This window comes from Bos indicus, chromosome 25 (genome assembly GCF_029378745.1).
Source record: "Bos indicus isolate NIAB-ARS_2022 breed Sahiwal x Tharparkar chromosome 25, NIAB-ARS_B.indTharparkar_mat_pri_1.0, whole genome shotgun sequence".
Classification (NCBI taxonomy): domain Eukaryota; kingdom Metazoa; phylum Chordata; class Mammalia; order Artiodactyla; family Bovidae; genus Bos; species Bos indicus.
In genome coordinates, this window is record NC_091784.1 from 18415636 (window position 1) to 18438041 (window position 22406).

A 22406-nucleotide genomic window follows, 5' to 3' on the forward strand; every position below is an offset into this window, starting at 1 on the left:
TGCTCTGCAGCAGCCTTATCATACAGGCCAGTGAAGAGTGTGGGTTTTACTTTAAGAACATGGGAAATCCTCATGGGAAATCAACCTTGTTGGGGCCTTGTCATCATATTTCATGGTGCCCTCCTTACTATTCTGAAATGAAATGCTTAGTAATACTGCATATTTATCAATTACCTGACTGATATATTACGGACAGTAAACTACCTGAAAACCCCATAGGTTTTCAATGATTATTATTTCTGTGGGCTGACTGGGCAGTTCCTCTGTTGGTCTCACCTCAGCTCCCTCATGTGGTTGCTCTCAGCTGGTGTCGGGGCTGTGCTGAGAGGTCCAGGCTGCCCTCACTCCCCTATCCGGGGCCTCTCTGCTGGCTCTTGGCTGCAGCTTTTCAGCTCCCTTCCACATGGCTCTCATCCTCGAGGAGGCCAGACCAGCTGCTTCACAGCCTGCTGGTTTCAGGCCCGCCTTTCAGGAGGACAAAGGCTAAAGCCTAAGGCCTGGGCTCCAAAACTCCAACAATATCACTTCCACTGCATTCCATTGGTCAAAACAGCTCACAAGGCCAGCAACTCACAAAGCAACTCAGAAGTGGGTGAGAAACGGACTCCATGTAGAAGTAGCAAAGTCACATTGCTAAGGGGCGTGGTCCCAGGAGGCATGATCACTTAGGGGCCATTGTCATCATGATCTATTCATACAATAAACTCAAACATGTATGTATAGTGGTCATTTAATTATCATGGACCATTATATAAGGGAGAAATGAAAAAAATTATTTGTAATATAGGTAATATGTATTTCCTTTTTTAAAGCTCAAATAAAACTACACTAGAAAAGGGACTTCCCTGGTGGTCCAGTGGCTAAGACTGTGCTTCCAATGCAGGGGGCCTGGGTTTGAGCCCTGTATCAGGGAACTAGATCCCACATGCCACAATAAAAGATCCTGCACACCATAATGCAGGTGAAAGGTCTCGCATGCCACAACTAAGACCTGGCACAGCCAAGTAAATAAGTTTGCTGTTGTTTAGTTGCTAAGTCGTGACCAACTCTTTTGCGACCCCGTGGATTGTAGCCTGCCAGGTCCATGGGATTTCCCAGGCAAGAATACTCAAGTGGGTTGCCATTTTCTTCTCCAAGGGATTTTCCCCATGCAGGGATTGAACCTGGTTCTCTTGCATTGGCAGGGGGATTCTTTACCACTGAGCCACCAGAGAAGCCCAAACATATAAATAAAGATTAAAATAAACTACACTACCAATAAAGGTCCATCTAGTCAAGGCTATGGTTTTTCCAGTAGTCATGTATGGATGTGAGAGTTGGGCTATAAAGAAAGCTGAGTGCTGAAGAATTGATGGTTTTGAGCTGTGGTGTTGGAGAAGACTCTTGAGAGTCCTTTGGACTGCAAGGAGATCCAACCACTCCATCCTAAAGGAAATCAGTCCTGAATATTCATTGGAAAAACTGATGCTGAAGCTGAAACCTCAATGCTTTGGCCACCTGATGGGAAGAACCGACACACTGGAAAAGACCCTGAGGCTGAGAAAGATTGAAGGCGAGAGAAGGGGATGACAGAGGATGAGATAGTTGGATGGCATCGCTGACTCGATGGACACGAGTTTGAGTAAACTCCAGGAGTTGGTGAAGGACAGGGAAGCCTGGTGTGCTACAGTCCATGGGGTTGCAAAGAGTCTGACACAACTGAGCAACTGAACTGAACTGAACACCAGAAGATACTGTGAGATGGTCAGAGAATCACCATGAGCACAACATCTACAGAAAGCAGAATCACGTGTGTTCTATCAGTCACTCAAATAATGTGATGTTTTCCCTGGTGATGTGATTTTCTGAAATGGTGAGAAACTCAGGTTCTGAATTAAAAAAATAAAAAGTACAATTTTCTCTTAATATACATAGTAGTTGCTCTTCTGAAAAAAAAAATCAATGTTTATTATTAAAACCATGCAGAAAGTCTTGGTGTGTACATATTAAATGGAGCTAAGTTCCAGATTCAGATCACTGTAAACAGTTTTTTACCTGATAAGCATCCAGTGAGATATCTGAAAATATTTAGTCTTAAGGAGAGGTTTTTTTTTTTTTTTTTTGTATGCAGGACTCGTAATCAGAGTATAGAGTATCTCTGGTTCAGAAATCTAAACTGGGTCTGCAGGACTGTGTTCCTTCTAGAGGGCCTCGGGAGGATATGTTTCTGTGCCTTTTTCAACTTCTAGAGGCTGCTGCATTCCTGGGCTTGTGGCCTTCATCTGTTTTCAAAGCCTGCGATAGTATCATTTTTACGTCTGCTCCCATCTTCATATCTCCTGGTCTGACTCACCCTCTCTCCTCCCTTACAAAAACTCTTGTGATTACATTGATCCCACCTGGATAAGCTCCCCATCTCAAGAGCCTTAATTTAATCACATCTGCAAAGTTCTTTTGCCATGTAAGGCTTTGGGGGATTAAGACATGGACATCTTTGTGGGGTAATTATTCAACCTACTATACCCAGTGCATCAACACAGTTTATCTTAAGGGACAAACATTCAAAGGGCTGCAGGGCCAGATAGATATTGAAACAGGCATGGAATAACAAGGCGACACCAGGGAGTGGTCAGGACTGTGGCCACCACAGAAGCTCACCCACTACAGGGGTGGCTGCCCCATTTCTCATTGCCTACTGTGGGCTCCATGCTGACTGTGGGCTCAGTGTGTCCATATCTCCTGAGTTTTCAATAGAAGCCCCCGGTTCAGACTTTGCCATGAACTGTCCTGATCAATTTTTAATAAAATTGTTGACAGTTTTCAAAAAGATTAGACACAGCATGCTAAACATTAGAGCACATTTGTGAGCTGGATCTCAACAACTGGTGATCTCTGGTTTGTACCCTTAGCTTCTCCTATGAGTTCCTGGTCTGCATTTCTTCCCTATTTACTATCACCCTGCCTTGGGCCCATCAGGACTTACTGAACCCCACCCTCTGACCAGACTACACCCTTAGGAATATAACTACTTCCCTTTAGGATGTCCCCTTTATGCCAGGCTCTGTGATGCTCAACATTTGTTTACAAGGTCTCACCAATTTTTAAGAACAGTCTTCTGCTGTAGGTGGTGGTCTTTATCATTTTATAAATGTGGAAACTGCAGACTAGAAAGAACAAAATTCACTTGCACACACAAGGTCGCTGAGCTAGTTCGAGGCATAGCCAGGATGCTAATCTGTCCTTCTGACTCTAAGGCTTAGCCCTTAACCACTCCAGGAAGTCGACTCTTGACCCAAATGATGGAGGCTCACGTACACCCTCCCCTACCCCCAGGCTGTTTGCAGTGCCCCATGGGGCTCCTGCCCTCCCACCGGACTGGACTACATCAGCTTGATCTGGATTCAGGCCCCGAGCTTGTCTCACCTTCCCTTTTTTTTTTTTTTTTTCTAATTTTATTTTATTTTTAAACTTTACATAATTGTATTAGTTTTGCCAAATATCAAAATGAATCCATCACAGGTATACATGTGTTCCCCATCCCGAACCCTCCTCCCTCCTCCCTCCCCATACCATCCCTCTGGGCCGTCCCAGTGCACCAGCCCCAAGCATCCAGCATCGTACATCGAACCTGGACTGGCAACTCGTTTCCTACATGATATTTTACATGTTTCAATGCCATTCTCCCAAATCTTCCCACCCTCTCCCTCTCCCACAGAGTCCATAAGACTGTTCTATACATCAGTGTCTCTTTTGCTGTCTCGTACACCGGGTTATTGTTACCATCTTTCTAAATTCCATATATATGCGTTAGTATACTGTATTTATGTTTTTCCTTCTGGCTTACTTCACTCTGTATAATAGGCTCCAGTTTCATCCACCTCATTAGAACTGATTCAAATGTATTCTTTTTAATGGCTGAGTAATACTCCATTGTGTATATGTACCACAGCTTTCTTATCCATTCATCTGCCGATGGACATCTAGGTTGCTTCCATGTCTTGGCTATTATAAACAGTGCTGCGATGAACATTGCCCTTTGGATTTGGAATTTGTTCTTGAGATCTCTTGCTTTGAAACCCAACTCCTTTAAAGGACTCTAAGCCTTTGCCCTTTTTTAAAAAGAGAAAAGAAGGGAATGGTTATTGTGCGAGCAATACTTACTCTGTGTAGAAAAATTAGAAACTACCAATAAGAAAACCAAACAAACAGAAACCTTGCATCAGTCATAATTCTAGCCCTGTTAGTGTTAAATAGCTTTGTAGGCTTTTAAAAATTAATATAAACTCATACATACATATTTAGTACATATTAATGTGGCTAATACCTGGCACATAGCAAGTGCTCAGTAAATAACTTGATATTGTCATGATTACTCTTGGGCCCTGGGGGAAGCACATGGGGAATAACAGCAGTGGGTATCGAAGTGGCTCTGATGTCAGGCTATCTACTTCCCATCTCATATTGATCTCTGCTCTTATTGACTCTTATCTCTTAATGTTTGCTACCTACTTGCACCATAGACAACAGGTTAGTATCCAGGCTTTAAGGAATTCCTATAAATCAATAAGAAAAAAGAGAACAACAACACATTAGAACTATGAAATAGAAAAATAAACAAGGATAAGATCAGGAAGTTCACAAAAAAGGAGACCCAGAGAGCCAACAGCAAATCGAAAGATGCTCAGTCTCACTAATGTTGAAGGAAATAAAAGTAATAGATCATGTCTCACTGTTGTTTAGTCTCATCTGATTCTTGGTGACCCCATGGACTGTCGCCTGCTCGGCTCCTCTGTCTGTGGGATTTCCCAGGCAAGAATACTGGAGTGGGTTGCCATCTCCCCCTTCAGGAGATCTTCCTGATGCTAGGGTCTAGTAGACCTGAGTCTCCTGCATTGGCAGGTGGATTCTTTTTGCCACTGAGTTACCAGGGAAGCTCATCATGTCTCATAGATTAGCAAAAATATAAATGTTTGGCAATATTAGAAATGGATGAACCTGGAGCAGAGAGAACTTTCATGTACCAATGCATAACTAGTATCCCCCGCTTCTGGAGAGAAAGCCAGCAGAACCTAATAAAACAGAGAATAAATGTACTCTTTGGCCTAGAGACTTCTCTTCTAAGGTTGTATGCTGTTACAAAAACTCTCAGTAGTTGTATAGAAAGTGCTCTGAGGAAGGATATTAAATGCAGCATTGTTTGAAATATAAAGAAATGAAATTGACTTCAAGATGCTTTAACAGGATAATATATAAATAAAGAAAACTGAGTCCTGAAGAATTGATGCTTTTGAACTGTGGTGTTGGAGAAGACTCTTGAAGTCTTGAAGACTCAAGAAGTCCCTTGGACTCCAAGGAGATCCAGTCAATCTTAAAGGAAGTCAGTCCTGAATATTCATTGGAGGGACTGATGCTGAAGCTGAAACTCCAATACTTTGGCCACCTGATGTGAAAAACTGACTCATTAGAAAAGACCCTCATGCTGGGAAAGCTTGAAGGTAGGAGGAGAGGGGATGAAAGAGGATGAAATGGTTGGATGGCATCACTGATTCGATGGACATGAGTCTGAGCAAGCTCCAGGAGTTGGTGATGGACAGGAAAGCCTGGTGTGCTGCAGTCCATGGGGTCACAAAGAGTCAGACACGACTGAGCAACTGAACTGAACCATAAATAAAACTTTTTGGAACAGCTTTGTTGAAGTACAATTTACATACCATAAAATCCACTATTTCCATAGGTGTCCATCATAGATGAATGGATAAACAAAATATTTATCCATACAATGTAATATAATTCAGTCTTAAATGAAAAGGAAATTCTGTCACATGCTACTACATGAATAAAACCTGAGGATATTATACTGAGTGAAATAGTGCAGTGTAATGCTCAGTCATGTCCAGGCCTTTTCAACCCCAAGGACTGTAGCCCACCTGGCTCCTCTGTCCCTGGAATTTTCCAGGCAAGAATACTGGAACGGGTTGCCATTTCCTACTCCAGAGGATTGTCCTGACCCAGGAATCAAACTCACGTCCCTTGCATCTCCTGCATTGGCTGGTGGATTCTTTACCACTGCACCATCTGCAAAGTCCTGAGTGAAGTAAGCCAGTCACAGGAAAAGACAGACATAGTATGATTCTGCTTATATGAGACACCTAGAGTTGCAAAATGAAAGGAATTCTGGAGATTGGTTACACAATTATGTGAATGTACTCAACACTAGTGCATTATACACTAAAAAATGTTTTAGATGATAAATTTTATGTTGTGTGTTTTACCATATGTTTAAAGAAGTCCACTCATTTTAAGTGGAGCAAATTTACAGAGCTGTGCAAACCATCACCACCACCTAATTTTAGAACATTCTCATTGTCACAAAAAGACCTCTAAGTGATCATTTGCCATCACTTCTCATTCCTACTCCTGCCCTCAGGCAACCGCTACTCTGTTCTTTATCGCCATAGATTTACCTTTTTGGAGGTTTCATGTAAATAGAACCACACATGATAAAGTCTTTTGCATCTGTTCTATTTCACTTAGTAGTGTTTTTTTAAATTAATTTATTTTAATTGGAGGCTAATTACTTTACAATATTGTAGTGGTTTTTGCCATACATTGACATGAATCCACCATGGGTGTACATGTGTCCCCCATCCTGAACCCCCCTCCCACCTCCCTCCCCAACCCATCCCTCAGGGTTATCTCAGTGCACCAGCTCTGAGCACCCTATCTCATGCATCGAACCTGGACTGGCAATCTGTTTCACATATGGTAATATACATGTTTCAGTGCTATTCAGTAGTGTTTTTTGAGGTCCATTTTTGTTGTACCAGAGAGTAGCATGTTATTCATTTTTTTGTTGTTGAATAATTTTTTATTGCATGGATTTTGTTTCAGTGTTTTTACATTTTTGGCTATTACGAATAAAGCTGCTATGAACGTGTGCATACAAATCTTTGTGTAGACATATGTTTTCATTTCTCTTTGATAGGTACCTAGGAGTGGAGGAAACTGAGTTTTAAACCTTATCTTATTACATTTGATTGCATGTCATGACATTTTATTAAATGTTCAGACAGCGGATCTCCATTTCACATTTTGAATTTAGAACCTAAATAGGATATTTGGCTCCAAGTTAAGGGCTGTTTCATAATGACCTATTGTTACCAAACAGTGCCCATCTATGTGATTAATCAATAGTGATTGATGGCAATTACTGATAGTGTGCATGAGTGTGCTCGTGTGTGCATGTGTGTGCTCAGTCGTGTCTCTTTGTGACCCCATGGATTATAGCCCAACAGGCTACTCTGTCCATGGGATTTCCCAAGCAAGAATACTGGAGTGGGTTGCCATTTCTTTCTCCAGGGGATCTTCCAAGCCAGGGACCAAACCCGAGTCTGTCTCCAACATTGGCAGGTGTAGTCTTCACCACTGAGCCACCTAGGAAACCCCCAATCACTGATAGAATATTTCTTAAATGCCAGACATTACTTTACATTGAGATCTCACTTAATCATTACAGTAACACTTTGAGCAGATGCTTTTATTGTTCCATTTTGTTGCTGAGGAAACTTGAGACTGAGAAGCTCATATGACTCCTAAAAGGAAGAGCCCGAATTTGAACAAGGAGTTGGGCTTCGGAGCTTGGCACCCAGTTCTACTATGTCAATAAGGCTGCTGGTTCTGAAAAGACTTCCCTTTGCAACTCTTGGAATTGCTGTCAGATCCAGTTTGTAAACCATGCAAGAAAATCTTATAGCTTTATAGTCATGCTTCTTTTCTTTCTTCTTTTTAACAAAAGCGGCATTGATCTCTTCATTCTCCAAGCTTGGCTAGGAGTTGCTTTTGTTTCTAAAGATCAAAGTTATCCTTAAAAGACAAGACTTTAAAAAGAAAGTCAACAGACTCTGACCTGAGGGTGACCCCATGGTTGTCCTACAAAATAAAGGCTGTGGCTTTGTGACAGAATTTTCCTTCTTTGCTTTTAAACTTTGTCCTCTTGCCTGAAAGCATGGTTCTGTGCCAGGCGGCTGTGGTAGCAGTCTTGACTGGCCGCTTGATAGGGAGAACATTATCATTTGACCATAAATTGTATATCATTTTTTGTACTTGGGCATCAGTTAACTTTTTGCTACATAACAAACTACCTCAAAAGCTAGTGTCTTGAAACAACAATTTATTTAGCTCATTGTTCTGCAAGTCAACGATTTGGACTGGGCTCAGCTGGGAGGTTCTTCTGGCTTTGGCTGGGTTTGTTCATTTGTCTGTGCTCAGCTACCAGGTAGGCTGGGTGTTGCCTGGTCTAGAATGGCCTCAGCTGGGATGGATCATCTCTGTCCCACTTGGTTTCTCATCATCCATCAGATTAACCCTGGATTGCTCAACATGGCAGCTGGGCAGAGTTGCAAGAATTTGAGTCACAGTCCTCAAGATCTTGAATCTGAGGCCTGGATTTGGTAGAGTGTCACTTTTGCTGTGTCACATTGGCCAAAGCAAGGCGTGAAAAGCAGCCCAGATTCAGGAGTGAGGAAACTGAGTCCATCTCTTGGTGGGAAGACACATATACAGAGACAGGTGGGAATGGTGGCCTTTTTTGCAATTTACCTTTTACAGTGTATGGTCACAAAGAGTTGGACATGACTGAAGTGACTTAGCAGCAACAGCAGCAGAAGAAGAAATAAAATGGGTTTGGCAGTAGATGGCAGATTTGACGCCTGACTCTAGCCTAGCATCTTAAACTTCCTCCTTTCCTCATCTGTAAATCATAGGCAGGATGACTGAGGGAATGGCATGAGGTAATAGGTGAAGAAGTTAGCTCTAGAGTCCAGCTGGGTTCTAATTCTTATACTTCCATTTACTCTTTTTTAAAATATATTGTTAGAATGCAATACTTTATTTATTTTTTATTTATTATTGTTGGTTGCAGTAGCCTTCATTGCTGTGTGAGTTTTCTCGAGTTGCAGTGAACAGAGGATACTCTTCATTTTGGTGCTCAAGCTTCTCATTGCAGTGGTTTCTCTTGTTGTGAAGCACAGCCTCTAGGCACGTGGGCTTTGGTAGTTGCAGCATGTGGGCTTAGTAACTGTGGGGCATGGGCTTAGTTCCTCCTTGGCATGTGGTATCTTCCCTGACTGGGGATCGAACCCATGTCCCCTACATTGGGAGGCAGATTCTTATTCACTGCACCACCAGGAAAGTCCCTGTTCCATTTACTCTTAAATAATTTTGAGGACAGTATTTAGCCTTTCTGTGCCTCCATTTCCTAATCTGTAAAGTGGGAATAATAAAAAAACAAACTTAATAATATGTATTTGTTGGAGGATAAATGAGTTAAGTAAAATTTAAGTAAAATTTAAAAGGGTGGCTGGCACTTAGAAGGCATTCATTATGTGTTAACTGTTGTTGACACTATTAACGTTATCTTGGAAAATAGCAACTCTATAAAAGGAATGTCATTCTCCATGGCCCCTTCAGGATCACCAACTGTTCTTTTGGATGAGTGGAGTTACTTTCTGGATATTACGCATGGCAAAGAATGGACTTCCCTCATCCTTAAAATACTAGTACCTTAAAGAAATTTAAAATCCTGAAAAATGATGCTGTGAAAGTGCTGCACTCAATATGCCAGCAAATTTGGAAAACTCAGCAGTAGCCACAGGATTGGAAAAGGTCAGTTTTCATTCCAATCCCAAAGAAAGGTAATGTCAAAGAATGCTCAAACTACCGCACGATTGCACTCATCTCACATGCTAGCAAAGTAATGCTCAAAATTCTCCAAGCCAGGCTTCAGCAGTATGTGAACCATGAACTTCCAGATGTTCAAGCTGGTTTTAGAAAAGGCAGAGGAACCAGAGATCAAATTGCCAACATCCGCTGGATCATCAAAAAAGCAAGAGAGTTCCAGAAAAACATCTATTTCTGCTTTATTGACTATGCCAAAGCCTTTGACTGTGTGGATCACAATCAACTGTGGAAAATTCTGAAAGAGATGGGAATACCAGACCACCTGACCTGCCTCTTGAGAAACCTATATGCAGGTCAGGAAGCAACAGTTAGAACTGGACATGGAACAACAGACTGGTTCCAAATAGGAGAAGGAGTCCATCAAGGCTGTATATTGTCACCCTGCTTATTTAACTTAAATGCAGAGTACATCATGAGAAACGCTGGGCTGGAAGAAGCACAAGGTGGAATCAAGATTGCTGGGAGAAATATCAATAACCTCAGATATGCAGATGACACCACCCTTATGGCAGAAAGTGAAGAGGAACTCAAAAGCCTCTTGATGAAAGTGAAAGTGGAGAGTGAAAAAGTTGGCTCAAAACTCAACATTCAGAAAATGAAGATCATGGCATCTGGTCCCATCACTTCATAGGAAATAGATGGGGAAACAGTGGAAACAGTGTCAGACTTTATTTTGGGGGGCTCCAAAATCACTGCAGATGGTGACTGCAGCCATGAAATTAAAAGACGCTTACTCCTTGGAAGGAAAGTTATGACCAACCTAGATAGCATATTGAAAAGCAGAGATATTACTTTGCCAACAAAGGTCCGTCTAGTCAAGGCTATGGTTTTTCCAGTGGTCATGTATGGATGTGAGAGTTGGACTGTGAAGAAAGCTGAGCGCCGAAGAATTGATGCTTTTGAACTGTGGTGTTGGAGAAGACTCTTGAGAGTCCCTTGGACTGCAAGGAGATCCAACCAGTCCATCCTAAAGGAGATCAGTCCTGGGTGTTGTTTGGAAGGACTGATGCTGAAGCTGAAACTCCAGTACTTTGGCCACCTGATGCAAAGAGTTGACTCATTGGAAAAGACTCTGATGCTGGGAGGGATTGGGGTCAGGAGAAGGGGACGACAGAGGATGAGATGGCTGGATGGCATCACCAACTCAATCAACATGAGTTTGAGTGAACTCTGGGAGTTGGTGGTGGACAGGGAGGCCTGGTGTGCTGTGATTCATGGGGTCACAAAGAGTCGTACACGACTGAGTGACTGAACTGAACTGAAATAAATGATATTTATATGTAAAAATCTAAACATAACTCTTAGAAATTATGGTGGGCTCAGAACCTGACAATGAAATATAAAGTTAAGACTTCCAATGATTAAAGAGATGCTAGAATCACAATTAGTGCGAAAGAAAGAGAGAGAGAGAAAGGAAGGAGGGAAGGAAGGAAAGAAGGGACAGGAAAGGAAGGAAGACAACCAGCATGTATCCAAGACTTCTCTTGAGAACTTATGTCTTAAAGAACTGAAGCCATTTTTTAAAACAAGGGAAAATAGATTCAGTTGCTTGGTTTTTCACAAGAACATATCTTAAAATAAGTCAGTGAGTCTCTTGATTATTTTATAGAGAGCTGCATTTTTGCTGCCACTTTTTAGGAACAGAAAACCCAAGTCATAAACTAGCGTTAGACTTAAAAGATGTTTAAACTGTTAGTCCCTTAGAATAAAGGGTTACTGTGCGACCCCACAGACAGTAGCCCAGAGGAGCCTAGTGGGCTGCTGTCTGTGGGGTCGCATAGAGTCGGACACGACTGAAGCGACTTAGCAGCAGCAGCAGCGGCAGGAAACAAAAGAGGTGAAACAGAGCCTTTTTTTTTTTTTTTAGTTGTAATAATAAGTACTTAATAAAATGTACTTGTTGTGAGGATAAAGAGTTAGTCAGCCTAATTAACTAATCACATAGCATGTGAGATCTTAATTCCCAAACCAGGGATCAAAGCCATGCCCCCTGCAGTGGAAATAGATTCTTAACCACTGGACCACCAGGCAAGTCCCAAAGCAGAGCTTTCCTGAAGTCAAACATCTGTGTCAGAAACCAAATACAATGGATTTTTCCATGAATCCATGTGAAAGAGTAATTTACCTGTAACTGATAATGTTCTGAAGCACAGGGCTGAAAACTACAGCCCCTGGGGTCCACCCTCTGTTTTTGTAAGGGAAGTTTGATTGGAACACAGTCTCACCCATTGCTTTCCATACTCTATGGCCAAATTTGTACTATGGTGGCAAAGCTGAAGAGTGTAACACAAGGCTAAAATATTTACTCTCTGACTCAGAAAAAGTTTGCTGACCTCTGTTCTGAAATCCTGGAACTAATCAGATTTCTTTTTCTTTTTACATGATAACTGCTGTTGTCACATGGAAGGCAGTTTACGGGAAACTTAGCATAGAATCTTTTAGGGCCATGCTCACCTGAATTCAGGACCAGCTCTACCTCTTCCCAGATATGCGGCCTTGGACCTTGCCAGCAAGGCAGCCTTGTAACCTCAACCTTTCTAAGCCTCAGTTTCTCCGCTTGTAAAATGGAAATAATGATAACAGTAATTGCTTCATGTAGGGAATTTATGAGAATTATAAAGATAATGCATTTAAGCATTTAGCCCAGTAACTGGTACAGCTATAGTGAAAAGTAGCAATAAAATAAAAAACAAAATTAAATTGGGGAAAAGTTCCTTAGACCTGTAATGGAATACTGAGGGCAGTGTGTAAGGAAGAGGTGGGCCAAATCAGGCTACGTGGGACTTGCATGGTGGAAGATTAGACTGAGAAAGGTGGATACTCTGGCAGGACAGGGGTGCTGAATTGCCCTCTGGGCCCCTAGAGAGATTCCTCATTCTGTAAGCCTCAGTTTTCTTATCTGTTAAATGGGAGGGTGATGATCATAGTGCCCAACTCCCCGTGACTGTTGGAGGACTGCATGAGATGATGTAGTTACTGCACTGAGCTCATAAAGGGTTAGCTGTTGTTGCTAAGAATTGTGCTTGAAGGAGGGATTCATAAAAGAGGCAGATGTCAGCAAGTAAAAAGCCAGAGAGAGGAGAGTTGGGTCCAGGTGGATGGTGAAAGAATAAATCCAGTTTCAGGCAGGAATAGTGAGACCAGGACAGACATACCATCAGAGCCTCTGCCGGAAGCTTCCTTTTGCATAGGCCCTGACACACCTTCTCCATCTTCTCTGAGCAGAGGGCATATCTTGAAGTGACTATTCCAGACCCTTTGGTCTGTTGGAGATATGACTGTAAAGCTAGGTTTGCAGGTAATTCTGGTACTAAGATAGGAGTTTTCATGGGAGCAGAGTTTTCATGAAGACCTGCCTGTTCCTCATGGAGTCTCTGTTGACCTTGAAGTTCCTGATCCTCCATTTATAGTGATAACTGCCTTCCCTGGTTCCCCTGGGCTGCCACAGTCTCTGTGAGTAGGAAGGAGAAAGGTTTTAAGGCAGGAGATCAAGTGGGCAATTGTTAAGATAGACCAGCAGTCTCTTTAGACAGATGGTTGATTAATAGGCTATAATACCATTCCTGTTCTCTCCTGAAGTGGGTCGTATTCCGCTGGAGCAAACTAAGTTTGAGACATGTAAATATCATTATAAAGATTAGACATTACAGTTGATGATGTTCTTAACTGATCCCCTGACATTCAGCCATGCCTTTGGATTAGCATAATTGGAACATGAGAGGTCAGACCTTAATTAGAGCTTAATTGGACTGCTATATTAAACATAACTGGCTTAGTGGCTGTGTTGTAAACTACACTTGGAAATTCTTTCCAGTGCTTCTCTAAATATATTTTGGGTACTCAGAGTAAAGTTAATGATTTTTTTTAGTTCAGTTCAGTTCAGTCGCTCAGTCGTGTACGACTCTTTACAGCCCCATGGACTGCAGCACACCAGGCATCCCTGTCCTTCACCAACTCCCAGAGCTTGTTCAAACTCATGTCCATCAAGTCGGTGATGCCATCCAACTATCTCATCCTCTGTCCCCTTCTCCTCTTGCCTTCGATCTTTCCCAGCATCAGGGTCTTTTCAAATGAGTCAGTTCTTCGCATCAGGTGGCCAAAGTATTGGAGTTTCAGCTTCAGCATCAGTCCTGCCAATGAACATTCAGGACTGATCTCCTCCAGGATTGACTGGTTTGATCTCCTTGCAGTCCAAGGAACTCTCAAGAGTCTTCTCCAACACCACGGTTCAAAAGCATCAATTCTCTGGCACTCAGCTGTCTTTATGGTCCAACTCTCACATCCATACATGACCGCTGGAAAAACCATAGTGGAAAAACATAATGATTTTTACTGTAAGCAATTTTTGATATGAGGTTTTCTGTTAGCAGTAAAAAGTAGTATGAACTGAAGGGTTTATTTCAGCTGGATATGTGAAGAATGCAAATCTAATATTCCTATATTTGCTGAGGCTGAGCAAGAACAACAAAAACTCCTTGAGGCAGCTCATGCAAGTGAAACAAAGTCCCCATCCAAACTGACTTAGGTAGAAAAGGATTTCTTTTGTTGTTCATTTATATAGACAAGAGGCCCATGGGGAGACCTTCCTTTACAACTTGATCTGGGGGCCCAGTGAAGGCTTCACGACTTAGTTCCCCCTCCATCTCTTGATTCTGTTTCCTCTGGCTTTGCTCCACCCTCAAACCTTCCCTCTCCTTGTGACACCAGCCCATGTTTCATAAGGCTTGAAGGTAGCAGAAGAAGAGAGTCTCTCCCAGAGTTTCTCTCATCAAACTAGCTCAGGTCAATGACCTAGTTTGGAATCAGCCCTTGGAACTAGGAGGATTCAGTGGGATATTCGGCAAATGGAAGGAGACTTATCCAAGGCACACAGCTTTTGAGTTGAGAAGGGTGGACCCCAGTAGGAACTTGGGGCACTGTTGGACAAAGAAGGCAGAAGGGATAGTGGGCAGCTATCTTAGCTATGGTTCATTATGTTGAAACTAGCGGGAAAGTGGCTTAAATAATAAAGGGGATTTATTGGCTTAGGAAATTAGAAGTTAGAAGTTTCTGAGATGAAAGAAGGCTTCGGGATTGGATTGATTCAGGTGCTCGATGATGCAATCGAACACTTGGTTCTCTTCTTGGTTCTCTTCTCTGTCTCTCTGCTTGATCTCTTAGAGAGTCAGTTTTATCCATAAGTTGGCTTCTCTGAAAATAGTAGCACAGCAATGGCCACTGGCTTAGGTTTTGCCTCAGCCAGAAGGAGAGAATGCTCAAAATATTTCAGAAAAGCAAACAAAATGGCTTCCCAGGAGCCCCAACACATCTCTTATCATGATGGAATTGATTACATGCCCATCCTGAGTCAGTGAATCCCTTTGGACAGGGTAAATGTGGACCTCGTTGGTTTAGGTGTAGGTGGCAGGTGAGGTGGGATTACCTGTACTGCTTTATCAGGGTTCGTACCTGGAGCTGGAGAGGGGTTCATCCTGCATACTCGCTGCAGTCACTGCTCACCTTGGGGAGGGAGGGCGGGTTGCTGGACATTGTGCGGTGTGCGGCTGTGGCCTACTCATTTCTTCATCTCTAAGATTTAGCACGGGGCCTAGAACATAGTAGGTGTTCGTGTTAGTAGCTCAATCGTGTCTGACTCTTTGTGACCCTTGGATTGTAGCCCACCAGGCTCCTATGTCCATGGAATTCTTCAGGTAAGAATACTAGAGTGGGTTGCCATTCCCTTCTCCAGGCAATCTTCCTGACCCAGGGATTGAACCTGGGTCTCCCACATTGCACGCAGATTTTTTTACCTGAGCCACCAGGGAAGCACATAGTATGACTTCATTAAATGTGTACTGAACAGGGCCAAATTGGAACAGCATACCTTGCTTAATTTGGAAAGAAATCAGGAGTTTTATACATGAATAAAATGATGGCTGAAAATAAATCTTATCTCAGCTTTAAATACAGATTACATGCAGAGTCTGGATAGAGGTGATAAGACTTTCCGCCTCTTTCCCCATCCTATCCCACACAACGTAAAATTTTCCCTTTTGGCTTTTGGTTACTCATCAAATTCCATTACGGTGAAGAGAATTGTAAACAATTGTTGGTATCAGGAAACTATTTCTAACTCCTGATAAGTCCTCTGATGATCTCATGACATTAAAATTTGTTACTATGAATAATTCAGTAAAGCAAAACCTTTTTTTTTCTTTTTATATACCTTGCTTATGTAATAGTCATTTATTCTAGTGTTTTTTTTTTTAAATAAAATACCTGAATGTCTTTTTAAAAAGTGCAAGGACTCTGGTCACTGAAGGAAGAAACTCCATTTCCTGGCCTTGACCAATAAGGGAAATTAGACATACCATCAGCTTTTGTTTGAAAACAAATTTCTAAGCAGTGGAAAAAATAGATTCTTGCAGGAAAGGTGTGGTAGAATTACGTTAGTGTTACCAAATTTTAAAATCTAAAACACTTTTAGAAATGACCACGTGGCCTGTGCTGGAAGCCTTGGTCAATATTTTGGGTTACAAGTATATGATTTTAACTTCTTTTTAGAAGTATTATTTTTTGCTAATGAAATTCTAATGCAATGGGAGAAATAACGAACCCCTGTTTGAAGTTTGCCGTGATAAGCGTTTTGGCAGCTGATTATAGTTCACGTGTGTACATTTCTAGATTATAGCTACTGTTCAGTATTGTCATGTTTGGAGAGGGTCTCAGATATCTGGAAGTTTCTTGTGGAGACTATCTATGTGACACATTCTAAGTGGGTACCATGCCCACAGCCTTAACTGCAGCCCCTTGCCCCTACTTTGTCCATATCCCCATCACTCTGGCCACAAATGAATGAGCCAGGAACAAGTGTCAGGCCATCTGGGCAGCCACTCAGGGATGGCAAGTGGCATTGAAATGGGCTGGCATTGCTCTGCCCAACAGGGATGGTCCATCCGGGGTAGTGTCTAACCAGTCCAATCAGATTCTCCAGTCTGGGGATTGAGGATGTCAGACAAAGAGAGAAAGGGCAGCTCACAGTGTGGGTAGAAGGGGAGAGATACCAGAGAAGAGGAGAAAGCTTGAAAATTCATAAGTCAGGAGACCCCGAAGCAGAGAAACACCCAGATAGGAGAGAGCAGCAGAAAAAGCAGCAGCAAGTTGAAAAAGAAGCCACAGTCAAAAACAAAAGAGTCCCTTGGACAGTAAGGAGTTGAAACCTGTCAATCCTAAAAGAAATCAACCCTGAATATTCACTGGAAGGACTGATGCTGAAACTGAAGCTCCAATACTTTGACCACCTGATGCAAAGAGCCGACTCATTTGAAAAGACCCTGATGCTGGGAAAGATCGAAGGCAGGAGGAGAAGGGGACGACAGAGAATGAGATGGTTGGATGGCATCATCAAATCAAAGAATATGAGTTTGAGCAAACTCCAGAAGATAATGAAGGACAGGGAAGCCTTGTGTGCTGCAGTCCATGGGGTCGCAGAGTCAGACACGACCGAGTGACTGAACAACAACTCCCTTAGGGGATCTTGACATCACTGATTTGGTCAGCGGAATGAATGCATGTGTCACTTCAAACGTGCTTTAAGGGTCAAAACATAGTTCATCATATTTGTTTCATTTGCCATGACAATCAGCAACATCTTAGGGCAAAGACCACATGGAGCAGAGAACCACAGCTGGTGGAAATGTGCATTTTTCATGTAACACAAGTGAGAAACCATCAATGTTACAAGCTTCTCAGATTTGAGGGGCTTTTGTTACAGCCTAAACTTTTTTTTTTAAAGCCTAGGACTTCCCTGGTGGCACAGTAGATAAGAATCCACCTGCCAATGCAGAGGACTTGGGTTCTATCCCTGGTCCAGAAAGATTTGACATACAGAAGAGCAACTAAACTCATGCTCTAGGGCCCACGAGCTGCAACAAGAGACTCCACCACAGTGAGAAGCCCGTGCACCCCAACGGAGAGCAGCCCCCTCTCACGGCAGCGAGGCAAAGCCCTCCCAAAGCAACAAAAACCCAGCAAGCCAAAAACAAAAAGATAAATAAAAAGTGAAAAATAAATATCAGTATCTAAAATAAATAAATAAAATAGGTTTTCTTTCTTTTTTTTTTTTTAACAAAGCCCAGTAACCAAGGTAACCCAAGCATCTTCTTCTCTCTTGCAAACCCAAAGAGCCTCAACACAATGCTATAGGCAGCCAAGCTTCACTAACCTCACAGCCTATTCTTTTGACCTTGGTGGAGTAAAATTGCACTCATTACTGGAAGAGAGTCAGTGACTTTCTAATGCAAGTTGTTCCTCATCCCTGTCTTCAATCCTCGAGTCTTTCTCCTATGTGTGTATCCAGCATAAAAACTGGTACAAAATACAGTCTAATTTCTGCCTTTTTGTCTTTGGGGTTTGTCTTTTATCATTTGTTCTCCTCCCCCATTGCCCCTCCCCTCAATGTTGTTACAAACTTTTTCCCAGCATGTAGAAGAATGGGAAGAATTTCAGACTAAACACCCAGGTTTTTGCCACCTAGATTTCATGGTTACCACTTTGCTTTGTTTGCTTCATCACTATCCCTAGCCCTGGCCTCAGGCGTGGGGAGCTCCTCCCGGCCTCTGCCCCTGGCCATCACCTTATCCCATTTTCCATCCATCTTGCTTTCTTGGATGCAGAACAAAGTAACTCGCAGGTTCCTGATGGCATGATGATGTCTTATCCCTTGACACTCAGTCTTTTTCCTTTTAATTCTGGACTTTTTTAAAAAAATTGTTTCTTAACTTTGTATAAGGTTGCCTTAACTGATCACCCTGCTTGCCCAAACTTGGACATTTTTTACCGTTTAACAATCATGAACTCAGTGTATTTGTCTACATTACATTAACCTGGGTGCCCATACTTTCTTAATCTCACTCTTTAATTTTTCTCTGTATTACTTCCTCTCTTATCTCTTCACTCACCACAACTTTTCATTTGCTTTCCCTTCTCCCTTTCAGCTCCCCGAAGATAATTTTTAAACTAAACAACAGCTGAACAATATCCCCACTGTTCCATGTGTCTGAGTATGCACAGCACGTCCACACTTGCCCAGGACAGAAGGAAAACACAATTTCTTCCATTTTATTTCTTTGCATCAAAATGATTAGATCTGTCTGCATGACCTTCATACATCAGACCATTTGGCTATTTTAAAAGCCTTTTTAATGGAGTAAGTCAAGCTGCATTCCCTTCATAGAAAGAATCTTTACCACCAAAGGGTGCACTAAATGCCAAGGGAACAATGAATCTTTTGTAGGGAGAGAGGGAGAGACACTGCCATCCTACAATTGCTGGATTGTTTAAATTATTAGATGGCAATTCATGCTAAATACATATTTGCATTGTTGTACAAGTATTTTCTTATTTTGGTGAAAGATAGCTTTTCAAAGGGAATCCTACTCTTGCAGTGCAAACTTAGAAGACCCCATTACATGGTCGAGTGCATTTAATTTTATTACTGTGGCCAGCAGTGTTTCAATTTTTTAATAAAAGTCTATCAGCAGTGAAGGAAAAGACTGCAGACAATCTCCAGCAACTCAGGCACCTCTATATTTTATTTACTAACAGCTGTAGTAAAACTTTCAGTGAAAAATCTTAAGTGGCACTTTCCTTTGTGGTGAGAATCAATTGCACAACAATCTTTTAAACCTTATTTAAGCCTATAAAGCTAATTTGGCTACTTCAAAGTAAAGGGGGGGGGGGAGAAAAACAGAAGAAAAATATTTCTCCTAATAAATAAAATATTAGAAGAAGAAAATGAAGAGGAATTGTCCAGAATTTATTAGCAATGCCTACTTAATAAATGTCAGAATTCTTGTACAGGAGTTTTTTCTTGCTTTTTTTGCTTGAGTTGCATGGGGAATGCATTCATTCACTTACTCACCAGTCATTGATCACCTGCTCTGTGCCAGATACTCAGTTAAGCACTGGGAAGATAGAGAAGACACATGTCCTGTGCTCAGAGAGTTTATAGTTTGGTAGAGGGGTTGGACATGTGGGCTAGCAGTTATATTACAGTTATACCTGAGGTGCTATAACAGAGGGGCACGTAGAACCAGTGGTGGCCGGGAGAGGAGAGCTTACTCTAAATTGAATAGGGTAAGAATGCTCAGAAAGGCTTCCAGGAGGCATCTTGAAAGACAAATGGAGTTAGCCAATGAGAGAAGAAAGGAATTAGTTAAGAAATTAGTTAAAACTCTTTCTGTTGGAAGCTATAAACAAAACAAATTGGCTGAGTAAGAAAGGGGGAATATATTGGCTTATGAAAGGCTTCAGGCATAGTTGGATCAAGGGTCTGGTACAATGTCATTAGGGATCTGCCATTGGTGGTCTGTTCTTCTTCCTTACTAATAAAGCCCCAGATTTGTTCACTCTCATTAGACTTGTTGTGCCCTTCAGGAGTGGCAGGGCTTAACTAATTTTATTTGTACTGATCCAATTTTGAAACAAAGTCACGTTCTGAAGTGTTAGAGGTTAGGACTTCAATATATGAACATGGGGCAGAGGGTGGGGGAGGAGACACAGTTCAGCTCATTACCCCCTGCCTCTCTCTCTTTCCCCTCTTGGATTTCTTGCTGGTACCTCTAGTGACTGGACCCAACAAAAGAGTAAGCAAGCCTGGTTGATACGAACCATAAAATCAGCCTCATAAGGCACAGAGTGAGGTGGAGAAGGGTACACCTGGGAAGGGAAAAGAGAGAATTTCCATCAGAGTCTGTCTTGCCTTCACTCTTGGAAAGGATCTTTTCACATGGTAACCAACAATCGGGTCTTAGCCCCTGCTATTTAAAGGAGAAGCAGATGGGCCTTCTATCTCCCAGTTTCCATAATAATCTTCTAAAAGGGATTAAATAGTTCTCTTTGGGTTATAGGACATTTTAAACGGGACTAGGAGGCAGGGCAAGCAATGCTCTACCCCATATCTGTCCTGTGAGCCTTCAGCCCTGTTACTCCAGGATGTTCTTCCCCTTGTGGCTCGTTAGCTACCTATCACCTAGGAACCACACTGAGCTGCATGTTATGAAAAATCAAGAACAGTGGCAATAATCCAAATGAAGTTGATTTTCCTTTACATATCAAGATATCCAGAGTAGGTCAGCTGCAAGCTGGTGCATTGACTTAAGGAAGTCATCAGAGGCCCAGGTTCTTTCTAATCTCCTGTTTTTTGGCCTGTTGGCTTGTAAGTGCTGCTTTGCTTCCAGCCCCACATCTGTGTTCCAGATGGAAACAAGCGAAGGAAACTTTAAGGAAGAGAGCAGTAGAAATTGGGAAAGTAGCATTGTCCCGTGGATGGAGGAGCCTGGTAGGCTGCAGTCCATGGGGTCGCTAGAGTCGGACATGACTGAGCGACTTCACTTTCTCTTTTCACTTTCATGCATTGGAGAAGGAAATGGCAACCCACTCCAGTGTTCTTGCCTGGAGAATCCCAGGGACGGGGAAGCCTGGTGGGCTGCCATCTATGGGGTCGCACAGAGCCAGACATGACTGAAGTGACTTAGCAGCAGCAGCATTGTCTCAGAAATCTATGAGGTACGTCAATTTCTATCTCAAATATCAGAACTATGTCTTATGGTTGTCCCTTGCTACTTGCTGTTGTTCTGTTGTCTGACTCTGTGACTCCATGAAGTCTGCAGCACGCCAGACTTCCCTGTCCTTCACTATCTCCCTGAATTTGCTGAAACTCATGTCCATTGAGTCAGTCATGCCATCCAGTCCTCTCATCCCCTGTCGCCCCTTTCTCCTCTTGCCCTCAATCTTTTCCAGCATCAGGGTCTTTTCCAATGAGTCAGCTCTTCACATCAGGTGGCCAAAGTATTGGAGCTTGATGGAAGGCTGGGAAATGTAGTTTTCCCCCTGGACTGATTGTTGTTGCTGCTGCTGCTAAGTCGCTTCAGTCGTTTCCGACTCTGTGCCACCCCATAGACGGCAGCCCACCAGGGGCTTCTGGTAATAAGGATGAAGTGGAGAGGGGCTATATGGGTGGGCAGAAAGGCAGGGTCAATGCACTGGCCAATGGCACCCGGACCTGATGTACTGACTTCTGAGGATTTGAGCGGAATGGGGGAAAGCAATAAATATATTTACTCCAAGATAATGTCTAGATTTAAATAAATCCTTCTGAGGCGAGTCCAAAATACATGTAATAAGGCTCCTACTGTGTGCCTTATATTTTATTAGTTCCTGCTAATATAGTCAGAAAAGATGCTTACCCCAAGATGACTGGAGAAATGTCATCAGTATTCTTTACTTTGCCTGAGTTATTGTTTCTTGATGTACTTATAAGCCTCATCAAGGACTTATGCATATTTCATCTAACACAAGCAATAAATTAACCCCTATTCCTTTGTCCTACTTAACTATGTGGGCAAAGAATATAATTTAATTCTCTCTTCTCTCTTTAGAGGAAAAGAACCAAATTCATTGCCTGCGATTTTCTGACTGAATGGTTATACAAGTAAGTTTTTCAGTCTTTGAATATTCAATGACCCTAAGAATTCAATAGCATTAATTTGCCAGCAGAATAGCAACAATTGACTTGAGTTCTTGTTTATTGTTTTCTTGTCAATCAAACATATGGTGTCGTGACCAGTCAAAATCCAAAGAGGATAGGGGAGCCATTCACAGAATTCTTCTCCATTCCATTTGTGGAAGAGTGGCTGAAACTGCAGTAA

At 42.2% G+C, this 22406-nt stretch overlaps 1 protein-coding gene across 2 annotated transcripts in view; it reads left to right on the plus strand.

Moving 5' to 3' along the window:
- IQCK (IQ motif containing K) overlaps window positions 1-22406 on the plus strand; it is a 161499-nt gene that overhangs the window by 31151 nt on the left and 107942 nt on the right. For both annotated transcript variants that reach the window (XM_070779747.1, XM_070779746.1), the window contains exons 6-7: window positions 22137-22189; window positions 22325-22402. In XM_070779747.1, the coding sequence (XP_070635848.1) occupies window positions 22137-22189; window positions 22325-22402 (131 nt within the window). The remainder of the gene's footprint in view (window positions 1-22136; window positions 22190-22324; window positions 22403-22406) is intronic.